The sequence below is a fragment of the Elgaria multicarinata genome, chromosome 1 (genome assembly GCF_023053635.1).
Source record: "Elgaria multicarinata webbii isolate HBS135686 ecotype San Diego chromosome 1, rElgMul1.1.pri, whole genome shotgun sequence".
In the NCBI taxonomy this organism is placed as follows: Eukaryota; Metazoa; Chordata; class Lepidosauria; order Squamata; family Anguidae; genus Elgaria; species Elgaria multicarinata.
This window is the reverse complement of record NC_086171.1, coordinates 156,876,198-156,896,926: the sequence shown is the minus strand read 5'-3', so window position 1 is coordinate 156,896,926 and position 20,729 is coordinate 156,876,198. Positions and strand designations below refer to the sequence as shown.

The 20,729-nt window shown below is 48.2% G+C and overlaps 1 protein-coding gene across 1 annotated transcript in view; it reads left to right on the top strand.

Annotated features, from left to right (window-relative positions):
• TIE1 (tyrosine kinase with immunoglobulin like and EGF like domains 1) overlaps nucleotides 1–16,083 on the top strand; it is a 48,125-nt gene extending 32,042 nt beyond the window's left edge. Inside the window, exons 13-23 of the mRNA XM_063140232.1 lie at nucleotides 2,942–3,232; nucleotides 4,423–4,616; nucleotides 4,778–4,988; nucleotides 7,963–8,073; nucleotides 8,476–8,666; nucleotides 10,948–11,061; nucleotides 11,225–11,295; nucleotides 11,753–11,793; nucleotides 12,298–12,394; nucleotides 13,218–13,317; nucleotides 14,477–16,083. Coding sequence (XP_062996302.1) covers nucleotides 2,942–3,232; nucleotides 4,423–4,616; nucleotides 4,778–4,988; nucleotides 7,963–8,073; nucleotides 8,476–8,666; nucleotides 10,948–11,061; nucleotides 11,225–11,295; nucleotides 11,753–11,793; nucleotides 12,298–12,394; nucleotides 13,218–13,317; nucleotides 14,477–14,548 — 1,493 coding nt within the window. The 3' untranslated portion in view covers nucleotides 14,549–16,083. The remainder of the gene's footprint in view (nucleotides 1–2,941; nucleotides 3,233–4,422; nucleotides 4,617–4,777; nucleotides 4,989–7,962; nucleotides 8,074–8,475; nucleotides 8,667–10,947; nucleotides 11,062–11,224; nucleotides 11,296–11,752; nucleotides 11,794–12,297; nucleotides 12,395–13,217; nucleotides 13,318–14,476) is intronic.
• Nucleotides 16,084–20,729: the final 4,646 nt, after the last annotated feature.

Here is a 20,729-nt window from a genome sequence, read left to right as displayed (position 1 = left end):
CAGGGCATCCTGCCTTTCACAAAGGAAAGAGGCTCCCAACAGCTTCTCCAGGAAGGTTCTCCAGGATCAGTCGTTCAACTGCACTGGATGCTTTGGGACACCCACCTCCACCACTCTGGATTTGGGGACCCGAACCCTGTCACCCTTTCGATTGGCAAGGGCCTCACCATTGGATGGGGATTCGGTGCTGGGCTCCTCCCTATTCAGTTACTGCAGGAATCCTGATTAGTTTCTTTTCTAATATGATTAAATATGATGACTATAGTATTAAATTCAGCAGGTCACCATGTGTGGTCCTAGATCACAGTTGGATCAAAGCCGCTGTCCCCGATCGGGCAGTGCAGAAATGCCACAATCTGTGGGAGAAGGAGAGTGCTTAGAGTGCCCCATCACCAGCAGCCTGAAAGGGAGGAGGGTACAAAGCTGACACCTCAGGAAGAGAGAGGGTGTCTGCAAGGAAACCCCCCAGCAGCGCACCAGTCCATCGTCATTTCATGCCCTCTGCAAGGCAGGGTGGGACCTGTCGGCAATAGAACTGCCAAGCAATGTTTCATTCTCATTTAAAGAAAACATTCTTGGCAAGTGCTTTCACTCTGGTTTATCTTGCAGCAGTTGAAGAATTTAACCTTCAATGGCACAAGGCAAACCCCTCTGGCCGTCCCTCTTAAACATGGCCCCACTTCCAAAAAACAACAAAATAAAACTGGAGTCCTATTCCATTATTCCTAGCTGAAGTATTCCAGTGACCAGCCTGCTTTGAACACTCTATTTTTTTTCAAAGTAAACGTTTCAGACTCCTTGGATACTCAGTTAAGAGCATTGATGGAGCACTGAGAGACAGGGGCGAGGACAGGCTGTAGCTTGCCTTGCACAGACTGCCAGCTCAGTTCCAGCCGTGAACTGTTTAACTGCAGCAACTTTAATGTACACTGTTGGAGCTGAAATTACTATGTCTGCTGGCACCAGACTTGCCCTCCAACGGAGCCTAAAGTCACCAATGCAGCTGGGCGAGCCCAGCTTGGTTTCGGTCTGATAAACGCATGCATGAGGTCAGCGCTCACTGGCATGTATTAACTCTAGAATTCCCACAATTATCTAAGTAATGGTTGGCATGACCAAAGGAACCATAACTGATTTAATGAGCCATTCACAGTTTCACTGTAATGCCCATATGCACTTAAGCGATGTGTGGCTTAATCTTTGAGACAAGCATATGCTACTGGTAAGATCCACCTGGTAGCCACCCGGCTCTGAGGCTGCCGTTGGCAGATGGACCAACCCTGCTAGGCTCAGAAGCCTGGGGCCAACAGCAAAAAGGACCCTTTCCACCTCTGAATGCCAAAGAGCATTCAGAGCAGCATGGCAGTTGCTCAGGGATGATGCACCCACTGCTGCCTCATGTGGGACTCAGCATGGAAAAATCTCGGTAGCTAGAGAAGAAAGAATTCCAGAGGGAGGGAAATAAGAACAGTTTCAGACCCACACAGCCCCCTCCAGATACACATGCCTCTGAGCCCTCTCCATGAGGGCCACCTAGCATTGTTCTGACAAGCAGAGCAGAGGCAGGCAGACCACCACAGCTTAGTGGGGGCAGCAGAGCCACTTTTAGGGTGATGAACACTAGCTTGGGTGCTCACAGGAGCAACAAGGCATCCACTCCACCTGAATACTGACTCGAAGGACACAACCCAACCATAGGAGCACAGATCAACCAGCAACCAAGGCAGTGCAGCCCCACCATGGATCCATCCCCACCCTCCTCCTGCAAAGACAGGCATCTGCAGGTGCAGGTGCAGGGGTCTCTCAAGGCTTCTGACGAGGAGGACTACAGCCATTCTCGGCCGGCCTCACCACCATGCTGCCTTAGAGGCCTGAAGCCGTGGTACACAATTGGGGGACCCTACCAGCCTCACTGCCCGGTATGCCTGCTGTTAGGAAGCCTCCCATTGGAGTACATCTAGAACTATTACATCTGTAATATTGCCCACCCTTGTTGAACATACAAATCTAGATATGTTCAAAAGACTGGCAAATCATGGACTGGACATTATGGAATGACCCCATTACTTTACTCACACACACCCCGTTCGCACCCCCTGCCCCCATGGCCCTGCCGTGAGCTGTTACTGCCTTATACTGAGTCAGACCATTGGTTCATCTGGCTCAGTATTGGGGACACGCACTGGCAGCAGCTCTCTTTCCTGATCCTATCTGGAGAAGCCAGGGATTGAACTTAAATTTTCTGCATGCAACACAGGTGCTGTACCACTGAGCTCTGGCCCGTTTGAAATGGTGTTATACATCACTGCAGTGGTGCAGAACCTCAGGCTCAGGGCCAAATCTGCCCCCTCCCCCTGGGTTCCAGGTTCCAGCCCTCTGGGCTTCCCTCTATTACTCGACCACTGATCCTTTGGTGGTTTCCCATCTCTGTACCATTCTTTCCCCATTCTAAAGAGGTTGAAATGTCTCTGCTAGGGCTTGTCTATCAGCTGTAAAAGCTTTATGCTAAAGCATGCTGGTATTTTTGCCTCGCCCCTTTGGCCTTTGCACGCACCCCTTTTGCTTCCAGCCCTGTGCACCTCGGGAACTTCTTTGAAATGGAATTTGGCCCTCAGTCTGGAAGAGGGCGCATGACTGGCTCTAAATGTCCCCCTACTTTGCAGTGATTTCTGCTTCCTTTCCAAAGGGCCATTGGACTTTTATAAACTTCTGAACAAGCATTAGCACAATGTCCTGCCATGGGGAGCTGAGGGTGTCTTGAGGACACTTACCTACAGCAACGGGTGGTTTTCCAGCACCATGGTAACATACTACGCTAATCCACTTCCTCTTAAAGAGGATGCCCTGAGTGCCCTGTCCACCTTGGCATGGCATTCATCCTGGGCAGTCGGGCACATGGGTAGGAGCTGCAGAGCTAACAGCTGTACTCCTTGCCCCGCAGGGCCCTCTTCCCCACAGTCTCTCTCAGTGAAGCCTCTCGCTGACAGCACCATCAGGCTCACCTGGCAGGCCCCCGAATATCCCAATGGTGGCATCAAGAAGTACATTGTGGAGGTGCAACCGCTGGGGGGTACCAGTGGGCCACAGTGGGTGGACACGGACAATGGTTGGGATACCACCAAGATCATCACGGGGCTGAACGCCAGCACATCCTACCAGTTCCGGGTGCGAGCCAACTCTTATGTACCAGGCGAGTGGAGCATGCCTGTGAGAGCTGAGATCCTGGGTGATGGTGAGTGGTGGACAAGGACCATGTTTGCGTGGTTGCTGATCCAGTGGGTGAAGTCCAAGTGGGCCAGAAGGTGGGGGAGAAACGTTGGCATGAATAAGCCGTTACAACTCTTACTGCACACCCCTAGTGCACCAGATACCAGCTGGCCAGGTTGCAGGAAAAAATGGCTCCTGGCAACCTGGAGCACCCAATCCACTCAAAAAGCAGGGCAACCAAAGAGTCCACTAGTGGCAGGAGTTCCATGTCTGTCAAGGGAGGGAGGGGGTTGCCCTCACTCTGGGCAGTGTAGACGGGGACAAAGAATTACTGGAGTAGGCTGCAAGTACCCCCTACGTCCACCTCAGCCTGAGCCTGGAGTCTCAGACCTTACAGGACATTCCCAGGGCTTCAGAAATAAGGGTACAAAATGGCACCCTTTACTTCAAGCTCTGGGCCTAAAACTTCAGACAGTAACAAAACAAAGCAGAAGGTTCTGGATTTAATACTATCGCTTAATTGGAAGGAAGCACACACAACACTTGAAAGGGAAGGAGGGAAACAGAATGAAGAGCATACAAGAAGCAGAGTGTGTTTGGAAACAATACTTCAGGCAAAAAAAAATAACAAAAGTTACCTAGATCCGCCCTTTATATTACCTAAGCACAGGTCTTCAAATACGACAGGGCCCAAACTCTGATCCTGGCAGTCGCAAGCCAAAGGATGAAAGCCCAGGAAACCAGAAAATGACAAAGACAGCTATTAGTCCCTCTTGCTTTATACCCACAAATCTTTGACAAATGTGAGGAGAGTCTTTTTAGCTAATCCCCAGTTAGCTGAATAATTTCTTCAGAGGAGAGCCTCCTTAGGCAATCACTAGCTGACTGAACAGTTTCCTTAGGTTGTGGGAAGGGTGTGTGTGTGTGTGTGTGTAAAGCCCAGCTGAAGTCATTCGGTCTAATTTGGCAAGAGTTCTTCTCTTGCCTTGAAGGGCCTGACGACTACAATAATAGGAGATAATGCAAGCAGGTGGTTTAGCGTGTACGTGCAGGCCTATCTTCACGAAATGGAGTTTTTATAAGCAGCCAAATCTCAAAAGGAAAATGGATTTCTTGACAATATCTAGGTTGTGCTGTGCAGTGCACTTGCCGGCTCCTCCATCATCGCAGAGCCAGGCGCTACAACAAACTATCCTGTTCCTCTCTTCCCTGCAGGAGCCCCGAGCCAAGTGCCCACCCTGAAGAGCAAGAACCTGCCTCCGTCCAACATGGACCAGCAATTGCTGTTGGCCATCGTGGGTTCTGTCTCGGTCACCTGCCTGACCATCTTGTTTGCTCTCCTGGCCCTCTTCCTCATCAAGAAGAACTTCTTTCACCGGCGCCGCACATTCACCTACCAGTCGGGCTCTGTGAGTGATATTGTCCCCTGACTCACCAACCCACCTACCTCCAAGTCACCTCTGATCTTGGCTCCCTACCCTCCAAAGCCCCACCCTGGCATGCTTTTGCCGCCAGGCCGTTTACCTGTTGGGGCTACTGCCAACCACCCTCTCCACAATTGCTCTCCCAGGGGGAAGAGACCATCCTGCAGTTCAACTCAGGCACACTGACCCTGACACGGCGGCCCAAACCGCAGCCGGAGCCACTCAGTTATCCTATCCTGGAGTGGGAAGACATCAAGTTTGAGGACATGATAGGGGAAGGGAACTTTGGGCAAGTCATCCGAGCCATGATCAAGAAAGATGGCCTGAGAATGAATGCAGCTATCAAGATGCTGAAAGGTGAGACTTTCCACATAAGTACTAGAACAAAGAGGCGCCAACGCAGGGCATAGATAGGCACAACACCATCACCCCGCCCTCTCTGCTCTGGCTTAGGGTGGAAATCAGGCGTATTGGACCTCTTTCACCGAAAGGCCGAATTCCATTTTGGAAAAGCTCTCAGGGGCCACATTCTGTTGGTGGGCGGAGCCAAAGGGTAGGGCCAAAATACCAGCAGATTTTAGGTTAAACTTCTTATTGCCAGTAGGAGAAGCATTTCAACCATGTAGAATGGGGGTGGGGGGGATGCACAAAAGCCAGGAAACCACCAAATGATTGGTGGGTGGGGGAAAGGGGCCTGGACCTCTGGGGAACCCCAGAGGGCCAGATTTGGCCCTTGGGCTTGAGGTTCTGCACCCCTGGTATAAATGATGGGCAGGCCAATCCTGTCACCTGCCCTTTTGATAGAGATGGGGATTGCATTCACACACACACACACACACACACTTAGGCCAGATCTACACGTCATTGCGAAGGCGCTTGCGTGCGTCTGGAGTGCGCCCCGAAGCTCATCGAGACACACAGGCGTACTTTCAAAGCGCACTTTCCCGGCTTTGGGGCGCTGTTATTTAGTCCGCCTTACGTCAATTTAAAGCGTCCCTTCTTCCAACGTGTGTAACAATTAGTCGCTCTTTCCTCCCCGCCCCGCTCCGCCCAGACTTATTTTGTTGCCTTTCGACTTCCGATACCATTTCCGGTCCGAACAGCAGCATCCATCTTTAATCATCACCTTTCCCGCGTGCAAGGACAGGTGAGGTCGGTTCCATTTTCCTCATTGCTTTCCTCTTTTGCCGTTCCCATTTTAATTTTTTTTAATAGTTATTAGCGATGCGCATAAGTGCATGTTCGTTTAATATGCTGTTTACAGAACGGCGGCTAGTGTGCGTATAGTCTATAGCCAACCCACGAATCCGGCGGGAAAAGAAGCATCCATTTTTACTGTTCACCTTTCCCGCCAGCTAGGACAGGGGAGTGGGGACATTTCCATTTTCCTCAGTGGTTTCCTCTTTCCCATTAAAAATGGGAAAGGCAAAAGAGGAAACCACTGAGGAAAATGGAAACGTCCCCCCTCCGCGCTGGTGGGAAAGGTGAAGAGTAAAAATGGATGCTTTTTGCGCCGGATTTGAGGTTTGCCTATAGACTTGAAAGCACAATAGCCACCGCTCTGTAAAGAGCATATTAAACTAACGTGCACTTATGCGCATCGCTATTAACTATTAAAAAAAATAAAAAATGGGAAAGGCAAAAGAGGAAACCACTGAGGAAAATGGAAACGTCCCCCCTCCCCTGTCCTAGTTGGCGGGAAAGGTGAAGAGTAAAAATGGATGCTTTTCCCGCCGGATTCGTGGGTTGCCTACAGACTATACGCACACTAGCCTAACTCGGTGCCTAACACCAAAAAGTTGCTGTCCTGCTCAAGCTGCTGCAAGAACAGCATCCTCCGTCTGTGGTGCACTTTGATGATTTTTCGGAGTTGCGACCGGCGATGCCGGTACTCATCCTCGAGCACAGACAGTGCTCGAAGAGCACATAGAAGTAAATTGATCGAAACAGCCATGGTGCAGACTAACTCCGTTTGGCTATCCATGGAGTCCATCTTCTCCACAAAGATCACAACGACCCAACAGGGAATTCTGGGATTTGAAGAATTTTTTTAAAAAGGGGGGGGGAGCAAGGGAGAACGTCACAAGCATCCCCCAAAGCCAGCCCCTAAGAAACGCCCACTTGGGATGGAAGGGACGGAAGGGACAGAAGTGTGAACCGCTCCGACGAAACGAAAGAAAAGGCGCATGAGGCAGTAAAGAAAGAGGCGCCTCATTTAGGTACGTACTTTAAAAAGGCGCACTGAAGCGCCTTCACAACGATGTGTAGATCTGCCCTTACTTCCTCTCGGCAGTTCATGTGTTCCTCAGCCTCTCCTTGCATCCTTGCTTAGAGGGCAGGGCAAAGGGCAACCTCAAGGCACAAAAGCATAGATACTTACAGAGTGTATCTACACCACAGGCTTAAACTGGTGAAACGAGTTTCATAGCAAATTTCCCTCTTCCCAGGTAACTCCATGCTTTCACAGAATTGTCAATCCTAAAACTACAATTCCCAGGATTTTTTGGCGAACAGCCATGACGTAATTGGTATAAAACCAATATATTTGCAGTGTGGACATGCCCTTAGAGTGGGTCTCCTTTGCTCCCATACAAGGACAAGCTTAGAAAGCCCTTTCAGAGCAACTGATTGCTTCCTACATGGCTCACCATGCAGATGCTGCGCACAGATGCTGTGCATCAACCAGCAATTCATGAAAGCAGTGCCTGATGGCAATGAACTCCCCAAAGCCTTTCTGTGTTTGTAGCAGCCCAGGGAATCATCTCCAATCTCCAGGGCTGAAGCAGGGTGTGCTATACCCAAGATTATACAGGAAGTTGCCTTAGACGAAGTCAGACATCATCAGATAATCTCGGTTTAGCTCTGTATTCTCCACTGCAGGGATGGCCAATTTGTGGCTCTCCAAATGCTTGGCCTACAGTTCCCATCAGCCCTAGCCAGAGTCGCCAATGGTGACAGATGATGGGGATTGTAGGACAAATCATCCAGAGGGTCACAAATGTCCCAACCTGGTCTACTACAACTGACAATGGCTTTTCCCCAGCCCTAGCTAAAGATACCGGGGCTTTGACCCAAGATCTTTTACATGCAAAGTCTATGTTCAACCTCTGAAGTACTGACCTCAAAATAACTCATGGTTGCTTCACACATTATTATTGTTTTGGATACATGCATGCAACACATTTTATGTTTACCTGTTAAGCTGTACAATGTGCATGAAGCATTATACGTACATGAAGCTGCATATTAGAAAATTTGGATTGAACACATTAGGATTGTTGGGGAGCTCATGTCACCCTCCCTAACCCAGCATCCCCATCTGCGTTTTTAGAATTTGCCTCTGAGAATGACCACCGGGACTTTGCTGGCGAGCTGGAAGTTCTTTGCAAGCTGGGACACCATCCCAATATCATCAACTTGCTGGGAGCCTGTGAGAACAAGGGTGAGCCACCTTGCCAATGGTGCTTGATGGACAACTCACCCCTCAGTGCTCTGCCTCTCTCTCTCTCTCCAAAGCTTTCTACTTTCCCTGCCTGCTCCTCCGTCTTCCCTTCCCTCTACATCTTGCTTGCTCCAGAGCTGCGGCTGTTCTGACATCACCTAGTGGCTAAGCAACGTAAAGCAGTCCACTTTTTTTTGTAATCCCACCCCCCCTGACAGGGCAAAGCACGTTTCTACTTTCATTCTCCATACAGTACATAGATAGGAGTATCTTTGTATGTTATCGCCATTTCATTTCTGATCATTTTCATGATCCTATTTCCTTTCTCAACCCAGTAGTTTCTAACATAGGCTGATATGTGTGGCTGAGCACAGCCTGACAGTCTCTGCCCTAATCTTCTAGGTTACCTGTACATCGCTATTGAATATGCACCTTATGGAAACTTGCTAGATTTTCTGCGCAAGAGCCGAGTCCTGGAGACAGATCCTGCCTTCGCCAGAGAGCATGGAACAGCCTCAACCCTCACATCCCAGCAGCTCTTGCAGTTTGCCTCTGATGTGGCCAAAGGCATGCAGTATTTGAGTGAAAAACAGGTCTGTATGTCCATCTAGCCATGCTTTCCCACTGACTACGCTTACCCTGTACCAATTCTTCATGGGGAATCAGCACGGAAAGACTATGTATCTGGTTTCCATCGGTAATGTGTTTCACATGCACGAAATGGCAGATCCCCCATCATTCTGGGGCAGGGGTGGGGCACTTGTGGCCCTCCAGAGGTTGTTGGGCTCCAGATCCCAGCATACCTGACCATTGGTTTAGCTGGCTAGGGCTGATTGGAGTTGGGGTCCAACAACAATTTCAAATGTGAAATTGCTGGTCTTCTAACAAATATATGTAACATGTCTCTAAGACGGGCCTTTTTAGCAGAGTACTAGAGAATGGCCAATGTAACACCAATTTTAAAAATGGGATCCAGGGGGATCCAGGAAATTATAGGCCAGTCATCTTAATATCTGTTCCCAGTAAACTGGTTGAAAGCATTATTAAAGATAACTTAGTAAGCATATAGAAGGATAAGCTCTGCTGAAAAAGAATCAACATGGCTTCTACAAAGGTAAGTCCTGTCTCACTAACCTTTTAGAGTTTTTTGTGAGTGTCAATAAAAATGTGGATAGGAGTAATCTGATGGTTTACTTGAACTTCCAAAAGTCTTTTGACAAAGTCCCTCACAAAAGACTCCTGAGGAAACACAGCAGTCATGGAATAAGTGGAGAGAGGTCCTCTTATGGATCAGTAACTGGTTAACGAACAGAAAGCGGAGAGTAGGAATAAAATGGTAAATTCTTGCAATGGAGGAGTGTAAATAGTGGGGACCTACAGAAATCTATATAGGGAACAATACTTTTTAAGTTGTTGATAAATGATCTGGAATTAGGACTGAGCAGTAAGGTGGCCAAGTTTGCTGATGATACCAAATTATTTTGGGTGGTTACAGCAAAAACAGATTGGAAAGCCCTCCAAAAGGATCTCTCCATCCCCGGAGACTGGGCATCAAAATGGCATATGCGGTTCAATGTAAGTGACTATAAAGTGATGCATGATGGGGCAAAAGAACCCCAACTTCATGTATATGCTGATAGGATCTGAGCTAGTGGTGACTGACCAAGAAAGAGATCTCGGGGTTGTGGTAGACAGCTCAATGAAAGTGTTGGCCCAGTATGCAGCTTCTGTGGAAAAGGCAAAATCCATGTTGTGCATAATTAGGAAAGGCATCAAAGATAAAATTGCCAATATCATACTGCAACCACACTTGGAATACTGTGTACAATTCTAGTCACTGGATTTAAAAAAGGACATTGCAGAGTTGGAAAAAGTACAGAAAGGGGCAGCTAAAGTGATCAAGGGGCTGAAGCTCTATGAAGAAACGTTGCAACATTTGGGACTGTTTATCTTAGAGAAAAGGCATGTGAGGTACACATAATAGAAGTACACATGACAGAAGTGTACCAAATTATGTAAGGTGTGGAGAAAGTGGATAGGGAGATAACTTTCGCCCTTTCTCTTACTACTAGAACCTGGGATAATCCCATGAAACACACAAAGCCTAGTTAAACTATGGTATTCACTACCACAAGGCAGAGGGATGGCTACCAACTTGGATGGTTTTAAAAATGGGTTAGACAAGTTTATGGAGGATAAGGCTATCAATGGCTACTAGTAATGATGGCTATATATTACCTCCAGGATCAGAGGCAGTATTCTTATGTACCCCAATTGCTGGGGAACACAAGCAGGAGGGTGATGTTGTACTCATGTCCTGCTTGTGGATTTCCCACAAACAGCTGATTGGCCACAGTGTGAACAGAATGCTGGACGAGATGGACTCTTGGTCTGATCCAGGACAGTTCTCAGAATCCTAGAATAGTAGAGTTGGAAGGGACCTATAAGGCCATTGAGTCCAACCCCCTGCTCAATGCAGGAATCTTCTTATGTTCTTACATTCTTTACATCTGGAGAGACACAAATTCCCCACTCCGTTCTAGGGACTGATTTCCCTAAGCTGCAGAAGTAGAAGTGTGTTTGGAATGAAGGGTTTAGTTAGAGCTGGAGGAAACTTGATTTCAGTATGACTCTGGGTCAGGAAAACCAGAGAACACTGAAGCAATATGGAAGATGGAATAGGAGGTTGGACTTGGAGCCGCAGATGTTCTTGGTTTTGCAAGGGAGCTCATGAGAAGTTTCTGGTTCAAGATGCACCAAAGCTCTGCAATTTGTGTACAGTAGCAAAAGTTGCTATATCAGCCACCAAGTTCGATGGGTGCCTGAGGTCTTTGCCACTAGCTGTGTTAATTCACTGCTGTCTTTCCACTCTAGTTCATCCACAGAGATCTGGCTGCCAGGAACATCCTGGTGGGGGAAAACCTAACGTCCAAGATTGCTGACTTTGGCTTGTCCCGGGGAGAGGAAGTTTATGTAAAGAAGACGATGGTGAGTCTGGGTAGAGGGTCACAGCAGGGTAAGATTAGGGCAGTTAGAATGTCCCATGTTGCTTAGATGTCTTCTCCGTTCTGAGGACAATTGCTCCATCTCTTTCTCTTCAGCATCCCCACAGTGAGCTTCTGTCCCCCCCAACAGTGCCTTTTTTTTGCAGGGCCGCTTGCCAGTTCGCTGGATGGCCATCGAGTCCTTGAATTACAGTGTCTACACAACCAAGAGTGATGTGTGAGTGATTCATGCATGGTGGGTGGGTGGCAGGGACCACCATAGAGTGAGACACAGTTTTTGCAGGCTTCCAATGGTCCTATCAAAGGAGATGATGCTGCAGGCCTCCACACAGCCCCTCGCTCCTATTCCTGGGGGAGGAAACTAATAGAAACTATCATAACAAGGAATATTCACTGAGGAGAAGAATGTTTAGCAGATGAACCCTCTGCCTTTTGCCAGATAAAGCAATCCATTAAATTGAAATTGAATGTTGTACTAACATATTGGTGCTTTTTGAGATGTTGAAGGAAGTGTGTGATGATTCAAATCAATAGATAGAGGCTACTGACTTTGTTATGGTTCTTTTCATTCTGTATTACAGTAACAGACCAGTACCAAAATAAGCTCAACAAATCAACATGTTTCATGTGCTGAAAAACCTCAGCCCACATCCTAACTTATCTTTCTCTTGCAGGTGGTCATTTGGGGTCCTCTTGTGGGAAATTGTCAGCCTGGGTAAGTTCCTATCTAATGGGAATAGTTGTTCTCATTATCCTTCATGGCCTGCGTCCCATATGGGCCCAACTTGTTCTTCTCGTTTGTTCCACTTTCTCTGCCTGTGGCATTGGATCATCTTACACCCAATTTGCCTCGGGGAGATGGAAACAACTTGGAGTCTGCCCATCCCATCACAGGATCTCAAGGATAAAAAGCTTCAATTGCAGTGTGGGGAGCTAATCCCGAAAACACCATGAGAGACGGAAACTCTTACTGACCCACACAATTTCTTCACCCCCCACTTTCATCTTGCTACTTCTTGCTACTTCTTCTCTTCCAATCTAGCTTCACTTTTCACCACATCTGGGGACGGGAGGTACATGTTGCACTGACAGAAATGAGTGACTTCAGTAGAGAACTGCTGCCCCATTCCGGCTTTGTTCCAGCAGCATCCAGGGGCTGTGTTAAGTGCGCCTTGTACCAGGATGCTAGTCTTGTCTCATGTGGTTTCCATCTTCCTAGGAGGGACGCCATACTGCGGCATGACATGTGCCGAGCTCTATGAAAAGCTGCCCCAAGGATACCGCATGGAGAAGCCCCTCAACTGTGACGATGAAGTGTAAGTGGAAGCCATATCCTCCCCCACAGTACACACACATACACATCACATAGATCCAGTTGTCTCTCATTGCTGGTAATGGTTAGACTGGGGCTCAGCCTCCCTTCTCATTCCTAACTCCTCACAGTGCTGGAAGAGCAGAAGAGAGATGCACAGTAGACCAGTGTCAGGATCAGGCCTGTTCTCCCTATTGTGTAGTGCTGGGTTTCACAACCTCAATCAGACTCGGAGGCTGAAGAAGCAGACGCAGATGTACACCAGGAAGTGGGGGAGGAAATTCTCCAAGAATCTTCAGGAGCCCAGGAGGAAGCTTCCCTGGAGCTTATTGGACAGGACAACCAGAATCAGAGATCCCCCGCCCCGCTGGGAACTCAATCTCTGTCAGAGGAGGAGGGAACATTGTAGCTGACAGACCCCAGAGTCCACTGCAGGGTCAAGTGGGCAGAGTTGAGAGCAGGTGGGAGGCGGTCCGTGACGTTGGCCACTTGAAAGAGGCTACATCTTCAATACCCACCCTGAAAGAGGTTTTCAGTAAAAGTCTGTTAAGCACTGTGGAGAAACTGTCCTTTAAGCTGATAGGCAATTGCTTTGCTTTGTTAGGCTAATTACGCTTCGAGGAGAGTGCTAGCTTTCACACTCACCTCAGGTGTGAAGAGATGTCTAATTGCTGGAGAAAGCTTTGTGGATTGCACAACAGACCTCTTTATTGCCTCACATCTTGGTGGGAGGGCTTGGAATCATGACAACCAGCCTCCCGGGATCTCTGGCAGTCCCCCTTTCCTCCGGTCTTTGCTTGGCTCTGACTCCTGACCTCCTCCTGCAGGTATGAGCTGATGCGGCAGTGCTGGCGGGACCGGCCCTATGAACGTCCACCCTTTGCTCAGATCTCGGTGCAGCTCATCCGCATGCTGGAAGCTAGGAAGGTACCACTATTGGGAGATGTTCCAACTGCACTCTGAACACACATGCACAGCTGCCCCACTTAGAACCCGGGTGCTTTAAAGGGTTTATAGCAGGGGTGTCGAACCTCAGGGTGGTGAGCCAAATGTGGCCTAACTGGTGTCCCAATCCTGAATGGCCACGTCTCCGTCCCCTGGCCCCACCCCCATTCCCTGGCTCCTGTTTGTTTGGTGGGTTTCCTTGCTTTTCCATATATATATATATATATATATATATATATATATATATATGAATTGCCCCTTTGGCAGTTATCAGCACTAAGAGATTTAAGCTAAAATAGGCTGGTATTTTTGGCCCCACTCCTTTTCCGGCCTCGTCCCCTTTGCCTTTGGCCCCGTTCATCACTGGAATATCGTCCCCAAGAGCTTCTCCAAAGATGAAGTTTGACACCCCTGCTTATAGGCAGCCTAGTGTCACCATTAGGGATCCCCAGGCACCGTTATCGTGCCCCTCAGCTGAAAAGGACACATTGCTTCCCTCAGCAGACAGGATGCAGGTGGTCCTTAGAGATTACAAGGAGCTGGCCTCAATATCAGGCAATTGTCTCCAGGCATTGGAATGGAGCTTGTTCTAAGCATGATCTCAGCATGAAGTTAAAGTAGGTGCTATTGCCTCATCTTTTCTCATCAGAATATAGAGGGAAATGTACTCACAGAAGAACATGGGAAGGAAGGGAGCCGACTGTTGAGTAGGCCTCCAAATTGACTCTTTTTTAGGGAATGGGTAAACAAGCAACTTTCGAGATCGCTACGGTTTTCTGAACATCATATCATGCGTGATTCTTGTTGATGTTTGTGATGGCTGCTCGCTGTGTGCAAATGGGGAAACTGCACAAACCAAGCAGCGATCGAATGTGAAATTTGTGCAAATTTCTCCAGAGAATGAAGAGGGGCTGATTCAGTCTACAGGGGGAATTTGCGCAAATTGGGAAATGTGCACAAAATTGAATATGGAAAGTTGTGCAAAGCAACCACAAGTCTATGTCTGGAAATTTGCAGACATTTGTGGCAGACACGTGCTTGACTTGCAATCACATTCAGAACTTCAAACAGGGCATGCTTGCACATTTTGTGAACAAAACCAAAATTCTCATACATCCCTACTCTTTTTCTCCTTTGACAGGCCTATGTGAACATGGCTTTGTTTGAGAATTTCACCTATGCAGGGATTGATGCCACAGCTGAGGAGGCATGAAGAACATGTGCACAGACCCCTTCCACCTCTGAGCACAAATAGGACACCTGTGGAATAGGAGCCTCCTGTACATATGCCTCTTGGCCATGCCGCCATCATGACACTGAAGACTGTGCTGGGCGCAGAGCTTAGTTGAATACTGCTAGTCTCAAGGGACCTGCACGAGCCCAGCCCTCATGCCAACTTCTCCTTCCCTGACCACAAGAGCATGGATAGCACACTTCATGAACAATCCCAGGCTCTGCCATTACTAAAAGGCGACATGGCATTCACAGAGGGGGCGCTCAGCTATGAACTGTGCCAGAGGCTCACCTGTGTCATGTACTTCTGCTCAGAAGCACTGAATAGCCCATACTGCCATTTCTACATGCTGACTGCACAGTGCATGAAGAGGGTTCAAGCTGCCTTCCAACCTGTCTCCAAGATGGACAACACGGGACAGGTGCACTGATGGAAGAAATGAGTTACATGTGGAACAGCCTTTAAGCGCTGTGGAGAGTTCTGTAAAGTGCCTGATGGAGAGAAGCAATGCATGGTGAAATCAAGCCAGCAGAAGAATCTCATCCTGTGGAGGCATGCTGTAGCCTTGCCCTCCTGCCCCACAGGAGGACTCAGGGCAGAGGTGACCTGCTGTTCCCTTAGTAGCAGCCTGCAGAAAACAAGGGAAGAAGGGCTACAGGGTCCCTTTCACTCTCTCCTCTACAGTTCACTTCTGTGGGAGAAGGCAGGAATGTGGAGGGTACCCATTCACAGAGCCCAGATGCTAGGCAGGGGGTAGCTGGTGTCCACATAGATCCTTTTCATGGGATTTGCTGCTCTTAGCCGGATAGGCCTGTGCTGTTTGCACTGCATCTCATGTCCTTTCTCAACTAGCCCATCAGTTTCCCGGTTCTTTTTCACAACCTGTTGTTTCTCTTTAAAGGGCAGGACTGCACAAACTTGTCATGACCGCCACCCCCCAAGAATGTTCAGAATTATAACATCCCTCTGAATGTCCTTCTGGCTGAGGAATGAATTCTTCTCCTCCACTTCTCTGTCTTCCCCATCTCCACAGCTCTCTTCTGTCCTGCTGCTTATCCAGCCAGTTATTATGGGTGCTGAAGCCTGTTCAAAAAAACTGGAGGAGGATACTGGCACCAAATAAACATTGTCCTGGAGCAGATAGATGTTTGGCCTGATCCAGGAGGACTATTCTTACGTTGTTCCATGCACTAGAACATTCGAACTACATGTTACATGACAGGAGGGGCCATAGTTCGGTGGTAGAGCATGTGCTTTGTATGCAGGAGGTCCCAGAAGGGAATTGTGTGGAAGTGGGAAGGCTAGGGAAGACACGTGATGGAAAGACACTGTCGCAATCTCTCCTTTGTGAGTTCTTGCTCTGCTGCAGTAGGATTTTGCTAGGAGGTGAGACATAGGGCACGCTCCATGGAACAGAAATGCTAGTACAGAGAGGTGCAACGTGGACGGTTTGTGTCTGTATATGCCTCTGCCAATTTTATGCTGCCTCTGCCTCAGATTTATACCTAATAAAAGCTGTGTAAAAAACTGAAGTCAAGAAATAGGGTAAGTCAACAAAACTATTCAGAAGTTATAGCTATTCAGAATAAAAAGTTGGATCCTCTTTCCTCCCTCCCTATTCCCACCAAAACAATATGTGCTATTGTACATAAAAACTATTCAGAAGTTTTTACTCTCTACAGCCCCATGTACACTGATGGTGCTATATAATAATAATAATAATAATAATAATAATAATAATAATAATAATAATAATAGCAACTCATGAACAGAGCTCAGGGCTGGCCCTCCCATGAGATGGAGTGAATCCTCTACCTCAGACATTGCCTCTGGAAGGGCAGCGAACTGCATACCCCACCACCACTGAGAAGGCTGCCTGTCCACCCTCCACTGCTGCCACCACCACTGTCAAACGTCACAGCAGGAAACTGATCAGGGAGCAGCCAGCCAATGCCGCCTTCTGAGGAGTCCACAGCTGGAGAGCAGCTGGGGGAGCTCTTTGGAGGAGCCGCTTGGCCTCTAGCCTGATGCCACACCCTTCAGAGTGAGGCATCAGGCAGATGACCAGGCTCTCTGTGGTGCTCCATCCACCACTTTCCTGCAGCAACAGATGGGAGAGTGACTAGCGTGGCTCTTCAGAGAGACTGCCAAGACTAAACGGTCCTCTCTGAGGGAACCTTTCTCAGAACAAGGCATTATGGGTGAGCTGGCCCTGGAGACTGCTTGTGATGCCATAGTCCAAGCAGTCTCCAAGGCCAGCACAATGCCTCACTCCAAGGATGGCGCCCTCAGAGCAAGGCATTGAGCAGTGGGAGGGAGCAGCAACACGTTATGATGGGGGTGTGTGTGTAGAAGGCAGCAGCAGCAGCAGCAGCACATTCTCCTGCCTCAGGCAACATCACACATGCTGACTAGTCCTGCTCCCCACTGGCATCTATGGATACCGTACAAATGTTTGAAGGAATGAAGCCCCTTGTGTATACAGCTGTACACACATAGCCTCTCTGTCCCTGCAGGTGTTCATGATGTACGCAGGATATGCCAAGGCATAGGGCTAGTTGGCACACATGGTGTGAGGAGCACGGCTACTGAGTGCAGCCCCACTCCCACTCACGCATTGTTCCACGTGGGAGCTATAACCTCTGAATAGGAGTATTCTTTCTCTGCATTGCCATACAGTTTCAGTTGTATTCTCTGGTGTTCATCTTTTTCTGAAGGAAACCCAAACTGTTTATTTTTGGGTGTAATATAACTGAGGCCCAGAGCCTCTAACCACGATGGCCCCGTTCAGATGACTTCTTAAGCCATTGGGTTAAGCATTTCGAGCTAAACATTACAGCTTTGATTGTCATGTGAACCATGATTTAGAGCCTGTACAGACAACACGTTAAGCCATGGCTAGGTTGCTAACCCTTTTGCAGTAAATGGTTAGCGACCGTGTTTAAATTATGGTTATGTAGCCACCATGGTTAGGAATGGTTCACATAACACACTAAGCCATAATGTTTAGCTCAAAATGCTTAACCACTGTGGCTTAGCGTGTCATCTGAACAGGGCCAATGTGTGCCATGTGAACCATTCCTAACCATGGTGGCTACATAACCATGGTTTAAATATGCTCACTAACCATTTGCTGCAATGGGGTTAGTGGCCTAACCATGGCTTAGCCTTTCGTCTTAACAGGCCCAGGAACTCCAACAGATATCTTAAAAACTGTAAGGGACAGCTTCTTCCCACACTGCTCTAAGAGGCAGATGGCACCCTCCTCCCAATATTAACTATCAATTTCCAACAGAACTGATTGCATATTCGTTCCCACACCCCAGATGGGCTGGCTCTATGAGTCAGAGAATTTTGTGTGGGCCTTTGACCTATAAGGAATACTGGCTCCATACTAGATTTTGCCCTGCAAGGAATACTGGACATCGCTGGTTGTTTTGGTGGGAATAGGGAGGGAGGAAAGAGGATCCAACTTGTTGTTGTTGTTGTTGTTGTTGTTGTTGTTGTTGTTGTTGTTGTATGCATTTAGCTCAAAGAATTGGCCACAGGACTGCACAAGGACACAGAAATATGGCTATTCTCTGCCAATAGCATCTACACATTCTGCATCTATGAACTGCAAGTATTGCTAGGGTGGCCACATATGCAGAGCTAAAAAGGAGAAAAGCATCACTCCCCACAAAAGAAAACCAGTTTGCATAAAATTTGCACATGCTAATCTATATATAGATGCACACTTAGAAATAATTACTGTAATTTGAATAGAAATGCAATCATCTCATAGTGGGGAAGACTGTGCCCAGATGGCCTGCATGCCCACTCTATCTGCTGTCCAGGTGCTGAGTATTGATGGGCAACTTTAAGGCCTGGCTCTCCGTTCTTATTATGGCAGTCTTTAAATTGGACTTGGACAGGAGAGTCCATCAAACAGAGGAGTGTCCTCTGTAAAGTAGGACACATGGTCTCCTAAATGTTGCCAATCTCACAGGCAAAGGTACGGATTCCTGGACCTTTCCCCTTTAGGACAAACAGCCTCTGACACACACACACACACACACACACACACACACACACACACACACCCACCCCACATTCCCAGGTTCTGGCTCCAGTTTCCCGAGAGTGACCCATGAGGGGCACTATCCACCCACAGTTCACACAACAAGGCCATGTGTTGATAGTGTCTTTGCTGCTTATTCCCTCCAACCTCCACGGCATTGCGGTTGTGGGGTGGGAACATTAATTGCAGGAGGGAGTACACGGACTTTCCTGGCCAAAAAAGCTGCAGTGCTGTCAGCCATTTGGCTCATCAAGCTCGCCCTATGCCCTGCTTTCCCGCTTACCTTGTCCAACCCTGGGCCTTGACCTGCCCCCAGCAAAGCCCCCAGCTTGAAGCCGAAGCGAGGTCACCATTGACAGATGGCAGAACGAAGGTGATGACCTCGGAGTAAAATAAAAAGTCGCAGTAAGGCAGCAACTTTTTAAAAGCACAGTTTCAAGGAAAAGCCTGTGGTGGTTGCGGGTTAGTGGCTGCATCGTATAAATGGTGCAGAGCCTTTGCGCAGCCACCATGGATTATGCAGGGCATACAGACAGCCCCCAAGTGAGTAAAGCCATGCCACCATTTCACTTCAGCCTCTAAGGTAAGGTCATTACTCTTTCTTTATAACGTATCTTCAACTAGCTGTCCCATGTATGGCTTGTTTCTTTCCAACTAAGATTGACAAAGATTGTGTCTTCCTGATTAGGCTATTTCTGGCCTGAAAAATACACAGCCATATTTAGCATATTTGTCCCCAAGGGACAAGTGCTGGCAAGAGCTTTTTGCTCATGGCATCCAGCCGTAGAGTAAGCGAAGACAGGGCTCCTGTGTCTTTAACAGTTGAACAGAAAAGGGAATTTCAGCATTTGTATGCATGCAGCAGCTGGTGAAATTCCCTCTTCATCACAACTGTTAAAGCTGAAGGAGCTATACTAGAGTGACCAGATACAAAAGAGGGCAGGGCTCCTGCAGCTTTCACAGTTGTGATGAAGGAATACCCCAGCTGCTGCCTGCATACAAATGACACCTGCTGAAATTCTCTTTTCTATGAAACTGTTAAAGGTACTGGAGCCCTGTCCTCCTTTCCATATGGTCACCCTAGTACTGAATCAATGATAACTAAGGCAATGAGAATGGAGGGAGAAGATCCAATATGCTTTGCAGCGATCAGGCATCCTGCAGTATATTGCAGAGAAGTGAGAATCTCTTGGCAAGAAATTAAAATGTTGTCAACAGCACATAGTCCATCAATAAGGATGTGGTACAAATGACAAGAGCTTTCTCCAGTCATATCTTGGGGGAAACTGCTATAAACGCTCCCCTGACTGCTACCCTAAGGGCACATCCTTGGATGTTGTTCCCAAGCTTTCAACCCCGGAGGGGTGTGAGGGGAGTCATGGGGAAAGAGGGGGTGAAGCAGAAAAACAGCAGCTGTGGGGAGGGCTAAGCACCCTCTTTCCTGCTCCTCTGCTCAAAAATGCTCCCTCCCAGAGCGCTCTCTCTCTCTCTCTCTCTCTCTCTCTCTCACACACACACACACACACACACACACACACACACACACACTTCCTCATACTTGGGAAACTGGAGTAGAAAGTGCCTCTGTGTCTCATTCTCTCCACTACCGCATTATTTGCACAGAACTGGGCTTCCCAGGTTTTTCTAGTTTGTTATCATTGACTCTGAACTTGGTGACAGTCTGTGATCCTGTCTTTGTTCTCCACCTTAGCACTGGTTGTCCTGGCAGCCCTCCCTATAGTAACAGGTGGACTTTACTCTGAGCTGAGGACATGAGGTGTGAGCCTCTAATCGAGTGTGTACCCTACTCATTTCACTTTAGCCAGGAGGAGCAAACACCTCCCCTAGCCTGGCCCACTGCCCCAAAAGCCTCTGAACTGCTTTGGCAACCTGCTCCTCAGTGTCGGATTATCCGTTATGGGGTGTGTGTGTGAATAAAGGATGATCCCCATAGCCCCCGTACACCTCCTGTAGATTTTCCTGGTGTCTCATTGAGCTCCATCGCACCAGCGTTTTATCACAATTTTGTCCTGCCTTGTTTGCCATTTTGCAGCACGGTATTCACATGACGTTGTGCCTGTCCTGCAGTCTTCTCTCCTA